The sequence below is a fragment of the Nelumbo lutea genome, chromosome 7 (assembly GCF_056320005.1).
Source record: "Nelumbo lutea isolate HS-2025 chromosome 7, American lotus-T2T, whole genome shotgun sequence".
NCBI classification, from domain to species: domain Eukaryota; kingdom Viridiplantae; phylum Streptophyta; class Magnoliopsida; order Proteales; family Nelumbonaceae; genus Nelumbo; species Nelumbo lutea.
In genome coordinates, this window is record NC_142690.1 from 2,746,047 (window position 1) to 2,759,792 (window position 13,746).

The 13,746-nt window shown below is 32.7% G+C and overlaps 1 protein-coding gene and 1 pseudogene across 1 annotated transcript; one reads left to right on the plus strand and one right to left on the minus strand.

Annotated features, from left to right (window-relative positions):
• Positions 1-7,912: 7,912 nt before the first annotated feature.
• On the minus strand, positions 7,913-9,181 carry LOC148844628 (WD repeat-containing protein LWD1 pseudogene; annotated as a pseudogene).
• Positions 9,182-9,610: 429 nt separating this feature from the next.
• SPC98 (spindle pole body component 98) lies at positions 9,611-13,207 on the plus strand. The gene is made up of 3 exons (XM_088953276.1): positions 9,611-12,026; positions 12,144-12,600; positions 12,853-13,207. Exons 1-2 carry the CDS (start codon positions 9,745-9,747, stop codon positions 12,436-12,438), a joined length of 2,577 nt encoding a protein of 858 aa, XP_088809402.1. The 5' UTR covers positions 9,611-9,744; the 3' UTR covers positions 12,439-12,600; positions 12,853-13,207.
• Positions 13,208-13,746: the final 539 nt, after the last annotated feature.

A 13,746-nucleotide genomic window follows, 5' to 3' on the forward strand; every position in this document is an offset into this window, starting at 1 on the left:
TTTTATATACTACTTTTAATAATTATTTTATAATGCAAAAATAACAATAATTAATTTCATTTGGGTTTATTCATCAAACTGATGAAATCAACCAACTCGACCCGAATTGGCCATTTTTCTAGTATTTTAGGTTGGCTTGGGTTCAAAAATGTTCCAATTCGACCAAATTTGATCAATTTCACTTTGGCCATTTGTAAACTAACCAAAATCGAATGACCTAACCATGGATATATATTAATATTTTATATTTTAAATATAACTTTAAATATAGAAAAGTGAAAAATTTTTCATATTTCTTAGTCTAAAATATTTTATATCATAAATCTAATTTTTTAATAATTGCACTATAATTTTTAAAAATAAATTTAATTTTTAAGCTTAAATCTTTTGAACCAACTAACCAAACAAAAAAATCGACCCAAATCGATACAACTTGAGTGGGTCGATTTTCACAAAAGGTCAGTCAGTTCCAACTGACCAACTCCCCAACTTGACCAGGTCAATTTGGTTGGCCAAATAGCCTACGATCGAACCAAACTAACTCATGAGTACTCATAGTTTAAGTTAAAATTAATAGTATCATCTATGATAAATAACATTAATTTAATCTCTAATAATTATTAAAAAATTATAACAAAAATGTACAATTATTGAAAATATATTGATAATGAAAAAATACGATAATTACAAAAATACAATAAGTACTAAAAATATATTAACTTATTCAATAAATAGTATAATCTCAAATAATAATTTAATCTCTAATAAATATTAATCGATAAGTTACAAATTATAACAAAAATACAATAAATATAATAAGTGCAATAAATTAAATTTAAAATTTTCACTAATAGTAGTTTAATCTCCAATAATTATTGAAAGTTTTCTATTAAATAACAAAGCAAAATAAATTTATACATAATCATTGAAAACACATTTATCACAAAAACAATAAATAATTACTGAAATACAATAAATATTAGTTTTAGTAAATATAATCATATAATAAATACAAATTAAGAGTTTAAAATTATTATTAATAAATATTAATTTTTTGAAAGTTATTTTCTCGAACTATTAAAATTTTATTATTTTCAATATTATGTTATAATATTTTTTCTACTTTTCAAAATTTTTTTAATTTATTATATAATTTATTTAGTTTAACTATTTAAATATTTTGTTATTTGAAATACCCAATTATTTAAATACTTAAATAATATGTAAAATATTTGAATTTTAAAATACTAATTATTTGTGGAATTTAATTATCCATAAAATCATAATTTATACTATTATTACATAATTTCATTATTAATTTTGTAGTATATTAAAATTATTATTAATTTCAATATTATGTTATAATTATTTTTATACTTTAAATAATTTTTTTTAATTTATTACATAATTTCGTTACTTTAACTATTTAAAATCTAGTTATGATAAATATTTAGTTATTTAAATATTTAAATAATCTATAAAATTTTTAAAAATTTTTTATCTGAATTTTATTTATTTAAAGCTATTACATAATATTGAATGTTTGAAAAACATTTAAATTGATGGTATGGGAAAAAATAATTTAAATTGTTTGTACATAATTTTGTGATATATTTTGTAAAAATATATATTATTTTTTGTGTTTTTAATAAATATTTAAAGTTATTATATAATTTTGTTATAATATTTAAATAATTCTTAAATTTTTTAATCAAAGCTTTCTTTAGATAGATATAGGTAAAAAGTAGGGAGAGGATAAATAGGAATTAGAGATAATTCCAGAGAAAGTGGGGGAGGTAGTTTAGGATAAATTTTAGGATATGAGATTATTTACGTTATTGGTTGCTTCAAAAATGACGTGGAATAAAAAACAAAAAATGATAAAATTTCTTGACCACTTTGTTTTAATATATATATATATATATATATATATATATATATATATTAGAGAGAGAGAGAGAGAGAGAGAGAGAGAGGAGCTTTGGTTGAAGTAACTACACTCATAGAGTCATAGGGGAAATCTAACCCTGTCAAAGATTACCCGGTTCCTCATCTTTCAAATATACCACATTATAACAGCTAAACCTGTTCACAAGTTGGATCAAGCTGGGTTTAGGTTGGGCTTTTCCTCTTTATAAACAGAAATGACCAAACCCAAGCTTGAGTCTAGCCCGATCGTCGGGCCTAGACCTTGATCCCGAGTCTAATTTAGACAAATATTTTATATTATATTGTTATATATTATATACTTTTTAATATTCTATATATTATAATATATAATACCTTTTTCATTACTAATTTTATTTTTATATAATATATATGATGTATTATTATATATTATCGTGTTGGACTCGGGCTTGAAACAGGCTTATTTGAGAAAGCCTGAACCCAACCCAAAAAATAGTTGGACCTGATATTTAAAGCCCGAGCCTAAGCCCATGGGCTTAACATCTAGAGTACTTTTATATTTTTTTAACATCTTTTCTTTTTGATCTCTTAGGATTTTGTTTCGATAAAATATGTATTGCATTGCTTTTTTTTTCAAATATTTCCAAGATTTTAAACATTAAATGTAAAGAACCCCTAGCTCTCACTCTCTCTAACCCCACGTTAGAGACCCTATTTTCTCTCATAGGCCCCTCTACATGTTTTTTTTTTTTATTTATTTTTACTTTATTTTGTTCAATAACAACTAACAACACCACCCCCTCTCCATCTCTCTTTCTTTTTCAATCCCATTTATTTTTTCCCTATTTTTCTAATAAGTAACAACACGAAAGCCCTTCACGGGCATCTCCCATTCATGCATGCTATTTAATTAACATAAATAAAAGGGTAAAATACAAAAACTTCCCCTAAACTGGTTTTTTCCCAGATCGAAAACGTTAGATTAATGCACTGGTTTTTCCAAATATCCATTATACCATTTTATAAATTATTTTGCATACAAAATTAGTGAAATTATTCCATTTTAACTCAACAAAAAAACATATTTCAGTAAATTTGTATGTAAAATAATCCATAAAAGGGTAGAATGGGCATTTGAAAAAAAAACTGGCGCATCAATCTAACATTTTCCGTCTGGGACAGTGATGGAAGGGAGGTTTTTGTTGAGTTTCTCAAAAGTTTAGGGGAGGTATTTGTTAAAATGAAACTATAGGGGAGGTTTTTATGGTTGTCAAAAACTTATGGGGAGGTTTTTGTATTTTACCCATAGAGAAGTGATTAAAATGATTAAATAAATAACAAGATAATTAAATTAGTAAACTGATAAGATAATATAAAATCAATAATAATTACTAAATAGGCCAAAGGAATGTAAATTGGTTAAACAATTTAAAAACATAATTACTAAAATGACTATTTAATTAACCTAATTAACTAAAAAGTTTAACTTAGCTTAATAATAGTATTTGGTTATTAGCTTCAATATCAAACCCTTAAAACCTAAGATTGTTGACATTGACGGTACTATGAGAAATAAGAACGATAAAGATGTCGTAGAGAAGTGTTATCATGGGGTTGTTGAAGGTATTGTGGTTCTTATGGCCATAAGAAATGATGAAAGAATTACAGTTTGTGTAGATCTTGTTGGTGATCAGGAGATCACCATTGCTTGAGTTAATAGTAATGGTATTTTAATATTAATATTAAGTAACTTAATATTAATTAAGTTATAATTAATTTAGGATAAGTTGTATTATCAAGAATCTATATTAGTGCCTAATTAACTTATAACTTGGGAGATTGAAGTTGGAATTACTTAGTCTAGTATATACCAAGTTAAAGTAAATAAAATAGAAAAAATAATTATATCAGTATTAATTCAAGCTTTAGTATTTACACTGAAACTTTAAATTTAGTTAGAGCAAAATTCATTATTAATTCAAATGGTGTGGGATTCCTACATTACTTCTTAAAATGTTTTCTCTCTCTCAAAACCTGGTTTAATTTATTAAATTGTATAAACCCAAATCAGATTTACCATATATAGGCATTAGTGAATCTCAAACCAAATAATATATGGTGTGGGATTCTTTTCTTTAGATAAAATAGTTTTTTTTAATATCCCTAAGTTTAAATTTTATTAGCCTTTATCAAAATGGAGTTAAAACAGAATAGCGTAGGGCGTAACCTATGTTGCCCTGGAACGCAACATACCAAAATAGTCTTCTTTAAGCAACAATATTGCCTCCCTTGTAAGTTGGAAGTTTCCTTCATTCATGCCCTTACCGGCAAATATAAAATGGGTTGTTTATTAATTGCAAATAAAACCTAGTTTAGTATATTAAATAAAAACTTACTATAAATTTACACTAGATAATATGTCAAAGTAGGTCAAATTAATGGCCCTATATCAACTACTAAATACATATCTTTAAAAAAAGGGAAATTGTCTAAAATTCACCATGAGTTTTCAGCATTTCTCTTAAACTCACCACAACTTTTCAAAATGTCTAAAACTCACCCTGTCACTAATTTGACGTTAAACAGACTAACGGGCATTAATATATTACCATTCTAACCTTCATAGAAAAGTATAAAATATATACAAAATAAATTAATGATTGTTAATATATTACCATTTTAATATTTAGATATGAAAAATGGAAAAAGTTCAAAAAAATATTTTCAAATATAAAATACATAAAAACATATAAATTACAAAAAATATACAAATTATAGAAATTGCAAACAAAACAAAAAATTATTTTCAAATTATAGAAACTATAGAAAATGATAAACAAATTCATAAAATAAAAATTGTAGAGAAAAACAACAAAAAATTATAGATTGTAGAAAATAGAAAATGTAAAAAAAAAACATAAATTATAAAAAAATCGGAAATTATAACAAAACATTAACAATGCAAAAAAAACAATAAATTGAAAACTGAAAAATACCATTTTCCTCTAACTCACCATTCAAGGGTAATTTGGTCACGAAAGTTGTTTATTATGCTGACATGAACACCTCTGCTAAGAAGCACTAACGGTGCACTAACGAAAGGTGAATTTAGGAAAATAAAAGCTTATTAACATGGTGAGTTTTAAATATTTTGAAAAGTTGTGATGAGTTTAAGAGAAATGTTGAAAAACTCATGGTAAGTTTTAGACAATTTCCCTTAAAAAAAAAAAAGTACTAAATACATGGGTCACTCTCTACTACTATATTGTATATAATTACAAAAAGTTTATAATTAATAACAATAAAACAATTTCGGATCAAATTCAAATGATTTGCAACCCGTATGTACCTAGGTCTGATTTGAATCCAACACAATTACAACCACGGTGGCATCATTTTGCATTCACAAATCTCTCTCTCTCCCTCTATTTATCTATCTATATATCTAATTGTATAGGTTTCCCTACCTTTCGTTCAAACCAAATACAAGTGATGTATGCATGGGTACACATGGATTGGGTCTAATTTTGGAGTGCCCTATCTCTCTCTCTCCACCAACTCACTCAAATTGTATAGGTTTACCTACCTTTTCTCTTAAGCCAAACACAACACAAATGATGTATGTAGGGGTATACATGGGCCGCATTGTAATTTGATGCACTCATGTTGGGCTTGGGCCCAAGTTAGGTAAAGTTGGTTAATGAACCCACTCTAGAATTACACATGTATATATGCATTTGTGCAAATAGGTATGCATATGTGTCTATATATGTAAACGTGTGGGGGGTGGAAATGAGCCGAGCTTTTTTCATAATATATTTGAGCTCGGCTCATGAAAAGCTCGATTTTGCTCAGTTTAAATCAAGTTTTGAGTCGAGCTCGAACCTGATATATAGGCCCGTTTGTTAATTAAGCCGAGTTTGAGCCTAATGAGCTAGTCTCATTAGGCTTGCGAGCCAATTCAAGCCGAATGCATACATACATGCATACATACATACACACGCACACATGCATTATATATAATGACTTTTTATTATATAATATTTTGTTTTTATATGCATGATAATAAATAACATTTATATGTATACTTTTAATTTTTTATATGAAGTTTGGCTTGTGGTAAGCTCAAGTGGAGTCGAACTTGAACTTGTGAGCTTTTGTGCTGAGTCGAATTTGAGCTCGAGCCTAAAACTATTTTGGTGAATCCACTCCTATAAACATGTATGTATATATGCATGAATGTGTATAGTTAGTTCAAGCTCAAGCTAGGACAAAGTTGGGTTGGATTCGAACTACCTAAGGGCTAGACTTCGACCTACCTCCCCCCCCCCCCAAAAAAAAAAAGAAAAGAAAAAAAAAAACACAAGGTCATGGGCCCAAGACCAACCTAAGGAGTGAAAATCCAAGCCTAACCTTTGTAAAATTTTGGAATGGGATAGTTAAAACTTAGTTTGGATCTGCCCAAGTTGCACACTTGCTATCTAGATTGGTTGGGAATTGAGGGCATATTGTATCGGTATTGATGCACATAGATATTGATATGGGCCCATATTGATGCATATCCTCATTGTATTGGGTTGATAAGCATTGATACTATTAAATTCTCAACTACTAAGTCACATAGTTTTTTCGTGATAATACATGAAATGTGATAAATTTTATTAACTTTTGTGTTCACATGCAATTCAAACAAATAACATGTGTTTATGTTGAACAACTATAAATTAAAAAGAACAATATTCAAAATTGACATTTTACAAATCAATGGAATAAATAATTGATATATTCACATTTATATAAAAATTAATAATTATTTTACTACTTAAATTTTATAAAATTGCACATGATAAATTTATAAATTTTATTTATTTTTTATAAATTATATATTATTATTTTAATTTACATAAAATAAAAACATATTTATTATTTATATAAAAATAAAATATTTTAGAATATAATATTAAGTCAAATCCATCAAAATCCACTAATTTACATTTATATCAAAAAATTTATTTTTAGTTTAGAAAAACATAAAAATAAAAATATTAACACTAGAGTAATTATTTTAGTAATTAAAAATTAAGATTTTGCATATGACATGTATTTTATAATTTTCAACAAATTTGATAACATATTTATTGTTACAAAAACACAAATATTATTCACCAAACATGTGAAGATTTGATATTTAATTGAATGTTTTTGCCAATGTTAAATTTTAAAATAATAAAATAAAAATTTGATATAATAATTATAATATAATGGTTGTATATATTTTGTGCTTTGAACTTAAATAGAAAATAACAAAATAATAGATTTATACATGTATTTATTTATAGAAAGCTATAATATATATTTTGAACTATTAATTGATGCATCATCAATAAAATTGTATTACATTTATACATCTTATTATATTAATTATAATATAATTCTTTATACGTCATTAAAATATATATATTTTCTATTACAGTTGTGATGGGTCGGGTTCAAAATACCCGATACCAATACAATACTTCTATCCTTTGTAGTAAAAAAAGGGGAAAAATCCTGATACGTACCCTGTACTTTAGGTCGAGTGCCAATTTAGTACCCAAAATTTAAAATGCGATAATCTAGTACCCGAACTTTCATTTTGCAACAATAATCTAGTACTTACCGTTAATGGACCATCAGTTATGTATATCACTTGACCTCATCTGCATCTAAGACATTTAAAAAATATCAAAATTACCCTTGGACACTGTTCGTCATCTTATTTCTCAAGAAAATGAAACAAAGCCCAAACACATTGTTCATCATCTTCTTTCTCAAGAAAATTAAGATCAGGTTCCGGGAACCCAAAATCAGAGATAGTGATAACCCATCACTAAGGTAAAAAAAGACACATCGTATCTGTGAAAAATGATAACAATAAGCAATACAAGGAAAAGAACCAAACCCCATAATCTTCAATAACAAATCTCCAATTTTTCAATATATAATTTAGACTCCATCTGAGCTTTCAAACCTTGAGTATTTGCAGCTTAGTCGAGAAAGCAATAGCAACCTAATCCGGCTGAGTTGACGACCACTATAGATGTTCAATTGCCACCTCGACCATATAAGCCATAATTGGATTCAATCCACCCTCCACCAGCTGACCCATTGACAAAAGATCCCATATCAATGCCTGAGAGTGATCTCTAGTCGTACATATATGACAACTATTATGTGGCGCCCAAGCTATTGTGTTAACACTATCCTGGTGCCTCTGCAATTATACCACTGGCAGCATCGGAAACCGGATGTCCAAAACCACTACCTTAGCATTGTCCATAATTATGGTTGCCATGTACCTTGTGTCCTGCTTGTTCCACCCCAACCGCACAAGTGGCGTGTCGGGCTCGGAGCTTTCATAGATGATAGTCGAGTGCCCATTGTCGTGTAAATCAAAAACCCTAACGGATCTATTTGCGAAAACTCAAACGCCTCACCAGGCAATATTGTAGACCTCCTTATCGTGCACGATTAACTGGGTATCTAGGGTTTCCTTCTCGATATCCCAAATAGTGCAAGTGGTGTTGATGCTTGAAGTCCTGATTCGCTTCGACTCGGCTTCATTCCTGTCGAAGGAGGTGAGGGGGCCGCACAAGTCGTTGTTTTTGTTGCTGTTGAGGAGGCTCTTGAGCTCGACCCGATTATCAGAAATTATCAGAAATGTGCCATACACGGAGAAAGTCACTAGAGGTGGCGAGCAGGTTGGGTTTCTGGTACTCATTGTCAGGGATGAAAATGGTCTTGGTGGGTGGGTAAGGGTGTTCGAAGGAGAGATTTGGGTCTGAGCAATTTTCAATAGTGGAATGGTCGAGTTGGACGATTTCAACCAGCAAGTGGCAACCTAACCATTTTCGCTATGTGTGGATGTGGCAACCGTCTTTCATCTCCGTTGTGGATAAGAAGAGGGAGGAGAGCGGGTGATATTTTTCTGATGTTCTTCGTTGGTATAATTTCAAAAGCAACCCAATACAAAAGTATACAATCTTTTCAGTTTTCACTTATCCTCTCATCCTCTTATTATGATATTTTTCTGGTGTTCTTCATTGATATGTTTCTGGTTTATTTGACTTTTTTTGGTGTTCTTCGTCTTCTCTGGCAACACCACCGGCGTGAAGCGGTGAGGGAATTGGTTTTAAGAATCTCAGTAACTGCAAGTGTGAACAGTGGTTTCCACTTGTATTGGTTGAAATAGCTGATGGGTCAGATTCATAATTTCAATTGGAAATTCATGCATTACTCGAAATAGTTGAGGGGTATTTAGGTCATATTGTCTTCTAATTGACGATGAATTAATGCTGGGTATTAAATTATCACAAAATAAAGGGAAAATCTATGATACGGGAAAGATATGATATGAAAAGAGTTTTAACCAATCAAAACCCACCCATGAATTTTGATAAATAAAACCTGATTCACTATCACGTTTATGATTCCAATTTATTGATGAATTGTTTTTCCGATATCATATATTTTCCATATAAAAGTTCGGACGTTCGAGTACTAAATTGACACTCGACCAAAATTACATGTTACCTATCGTCTATTTTCCCTAAAAAAACACTCCTCACGTGAGTTGAAACATCGAATATCCATCAATTTTCCCTCTTTTTTTTAAATGCTCTAGTTTCCGCGCTCACAACACAATATCGAAAAAATCCTCACATCCATTAAACCCCCAAATTCGGAAAAACACAAGACAAAAAAATGAAACTTCACCTCCTCTCTCCCTCACACTCACTCCCTTGCACTCGCTACTGGACCAACTTATAAGATCTCAGAATCCGATCGTAATCCTCCATGGAAGAAGACCAGAAGATATTGGATCTAGTTAAAGAGCTCGTTCTTCGCTTACTTTCACCAAATGGAGCCGATTCAGGCCCATCGGACCACTCGATCGACCACGAGAAGGCGCTCAAATACGCCATGCGCATACTTGGCAGCCGGATGACGCCTTCAATCTCAGTCGACGAAGCCGCCATGGCCGAGTCTATCAAGCGCAATCTCGTTAACGAAGGTAAGTCTTCTGATGCCCTAACCTTCGCCGATCTGTATGCCAAGTTCTCTTCCAAGTCTGGTCCTGGTAGTATACATAACAAATGGGGCGTCCTTTACCTTCTCAAAGTGATATCCGAGGATCGAAGAAAAGAGAAGAAATCTGATTCTAGGGTTTTGTCTGGTTTCTTTGCTTCGACGGTATCTGGTGGTCTGCCGCTCTTGTTTGACGGTGAGTCCGATAATTGTAGGGTTCCTAGGAATCAGAAGACCTTAGACAAAGGTTGGAATGGTGGTGTTTTGCTGGTTTCAAAAGATCCAGAGAATATCAGGGACATTGCCTTTCGGGAGTTTGCAGATTTGTTGAAGGAAGAGAGCGATGTTATGGAGGCGGTTTTGGTTAGGGATGTATTGTATGCTTGTCAAGGAATTAATGGGAAGTATGTGAAATTCGATAAGAGCATTGATTCTTATGTGTTGCCGGAATCCATTAAGGTACCCAGAGCAACGAGAATTTTGGTTCGGAAGCTTTGCGAATTGGGCTGGTTGTTTAGGAAGGTCAAAGGTTATATCACCCAGAGTAGGGAGAGGTTTCCCGCCGAAGATGTTGGAACAGTTGTGCAGGCCTTTTGTGCTGCATTGCAGGACGAACTGTCTGAATATTACAAGTTGTTGGCTGTGCTTGAAGCTCAGTGTACGAATCCCATTCCAATGTTTTCTGAAACGGAAAAAACGGGTAACTATCTCTCGCTGAGGCGATTATCAGTTTGGTTTGCTGAGCCATTGGTGAAAATGAGGTTGATGGCGGTTCTGGTTGATAGTTGCAGGGTTTTGAGGGGTGGTGCAATGGCCGGGGCAATTCATATGCATGCCCGGCATGGAGGCCCATTGATTCAAGACTTCATGAGGTGCCTTCTTCGTCGGGTCTGCTCTCCGCTTTTTGAAATGGTGAGGAGTTGGGTTTTGGAGGGAGAGCTAGATGATATTTTTGCAGAGTTCTTTGTTTTGGGTCAGCCTGTGAAGGCTGAGTCCCTCTGGCAAGAAGGGTACAGACTCCATGCAGGGATGCTTCCATCTTTCATCTCACAGTCTCTTGCTCAGCGGATATTGAGGACTGGGAAATCAATCAACTTCCTTCGTGTTTGTTGTGAGGACCAGGGTTGGGCAGATGCTGCTACTGAAGCAGCAGCTGCCGTTGGGACTACAATTCGGAGAGGAGGGCTTGGATATGGTGAGACTGATGCCCTCGAATCACTGGTTACCAAAGCTGCAAAAAGGATAGACAAGCATCTAATGGATGTCATGTACAAGAGATACAAATTCAAGGAACATTGTCTTGCAATTAAGCGCTATTTACTTCTTGGCCAAGGTGATTTTGTTCAGTACCTAATGGATATTGTAGGACCAGAGCTTTCAGAGCCTGCAAACACCATCAGCTCATTCAAACTGGCTGGATTGCTGGAAAGTGCAATACGTTCATCTAATGCACAGTATGATGATCCAGATATATTGGAGAGGTTAAGGGTCAAAATGATGCCACATAGTACTGGGGATAGGGGTTGGGATGTATTCTCATTGGAATATGATGCAAGAGTGCCACTAAATACCGTATTTACAGAATCAGTCATGGCTAGGTATCTTAAAATTTTCAATTTCCTTTGGAAACTTAGACGCGTTGAGCATGCCCTTATAGGAGCCTGGAAGACAATGAAGCCAAATTGTATGACGTCTCACTTTTTCACAAAGCAGGAAGGTGCTATTAAGCTGCAGTGTATTTTGACATTGCGGCGGTGCCAGGTCCTTTGGGATGAGATGAATCATTTTGTCACTAATCTGCAATATTACATCATGTTTGAAGTTTTGGAAGTATCATGGTCCAATTTTTTAGATGAAATGGAAGTGGCAAAAGACCTTGATGATTTGCTTGCAGCACATGAGAAATACTTGCATTCGATTGTGGAAAAGTCTCTTCTTGGAGAGCGATCTCAATCACTTTCTAAGACACTCTTTGTCTTACTTGACCTTATATTGAGATTCCGTAGTTGTGCAGATAGGTTATATGAAAGTATTCATGAACAACAAGCAAGGTAAGCCTCATTTTTTTGTCATTCTGAAGTATAAATTACTTTCTAGGAAAGTTATTAAGCATACTTTAGCCATGTATTTCTACTTGTTGAACCACATTTGGTTGCCCTGTTTTGCAGAGCAATGGAGTCCTCCCGAGGCAGGAACAAGTCAAGGTCAAGATTAACTGACGAATCTTTAGAATGTGGGTCATGGACTGGTGGTGGCAGGAAGGCCCTAACACAACTAGCTGGAGAATTGTTTCGAAATATGAGAGCAGATTTGGATACAGTTGCAAATGAGTATTCATTGTTACTTGAGGGATTCATCACTCAATTGCCTGTTCAGCAGCATGTTGATCTGAAGTTCCTTCTGTTCCGGCTAGATTTCACTGAATTCTATAGCCGGTTGCGCCCTAGTACGTATGTTAACTAGCTTGGTGAAGAAACCGGTTTTCTGGAATGCCTTCACTACTTGAACAGTGAACAATTAGCGTGCTTCCATTTGCCCTTTGCCACCTTCTGCAAGTCAACAATCATGATGTGGCTGGCTTATCAGGACCAAGCGGTTCATTTTTCACCGTGTCTTTACATACTGGTAAGGTTTTTTTGGAGGTTTATTACCTTGTAGCAATAGGGAAAAATCTCAGGTTGTCAAGTGTGAGAACATGGGTTTGAGTCTGAGAGAGACCACTTTGTGCAAAAAATTACCATAGGACCATATCCAGTCCACCCCTACCAAGACCCCAGATAGCTGGGACCAACATTGGGTAATGGCCTTTTTTAACCTTGTAGTGATATGTATCTGCTCTTGCTGTATAACACCATTCTTTCTTTTTCTTCTTTGCAGACATTCTTTACTTCTTTCTGATGGCTAGTGTGGAAATTTTCTCTTGTTGAATGCTGAGGTATATTGTTTTTATTGACTCAGGTCTTAGGGTTAAAGTTACAATGTACACGCTTTGTATATGACTGCTGCAATTATTTGTGAGTGTTGTTTGGCTGTGCAATATGTTCATCCTGAGTTTGTATATCTGTACAATATTCCTCTCTTGTTAAATCACAAGCATTGTGTGCAGTGATTTTCAAGACATTGTGGCTTTTGAATCTACTGTTTCCATTTGTTGTCTCTTTGCAAATTTTCACCCTGAGCTTTCAATTGCAATAAATTGAGAATGAATCGAATATAACTTGTCTTGTGCTTCCCTGCTTCTTTTCTTATTGTGTGGTGCAAATTTCACCTGTGCCTTATTTGTACTGATTAAGGTGCTAATGAAATAGTGGGAGGAGATTTGGAGAAAGATATCTTACTGTACTTACAAATTCTATGGCATGGTATTGTTTGGGAAAGACCGACCAAGCCTGGATTTTAGAGGGTATGTATTAGTTCGGTAGGTGAACTGGCGGAGTAGCTGATAACATCAGATTATTTAGCATTATGTTAGGTTGTTCTTTGGGTTTCCTTTTGATCAAATACCTGGTCTTATGATACATCTCTTTAGCAAAAAGGTTTTGGGGCTAGAGGTGGAACACCGGTTATATCAAATGTAGCCACCATTCTCTTGTTTTCTAATTATTTACTCTATGTATCAAATGGTTAACAACAGGGTTTTCTGATTCTTTTAATGTATTCCAGCACTTTTGGCTTATCAAGAGTGTTTATATATATATATATATATATATATATATATATATATTTGGTTGTTAGTTTGAGCATTAGCAGTCATGAATCTAGCCACTGTTT

Bases quoted from the DNA above. Each gene is read 5' to 3' on its own strand.
- SPC98 (XM_088953276.1), top strand. From the start codon at position 9,745: ATGGAAGAAGACCAGAAGATATTGGATCTAGTTAAAGAGCTCGTTCTT. The intron at 12,027-12,143 runs GTAAGCCTCATT...CCTGTTTTGCAG, and splicing joins ATTCATGAACAACAAGCAAG to AGCAATGGAGTCCTCCCGAG.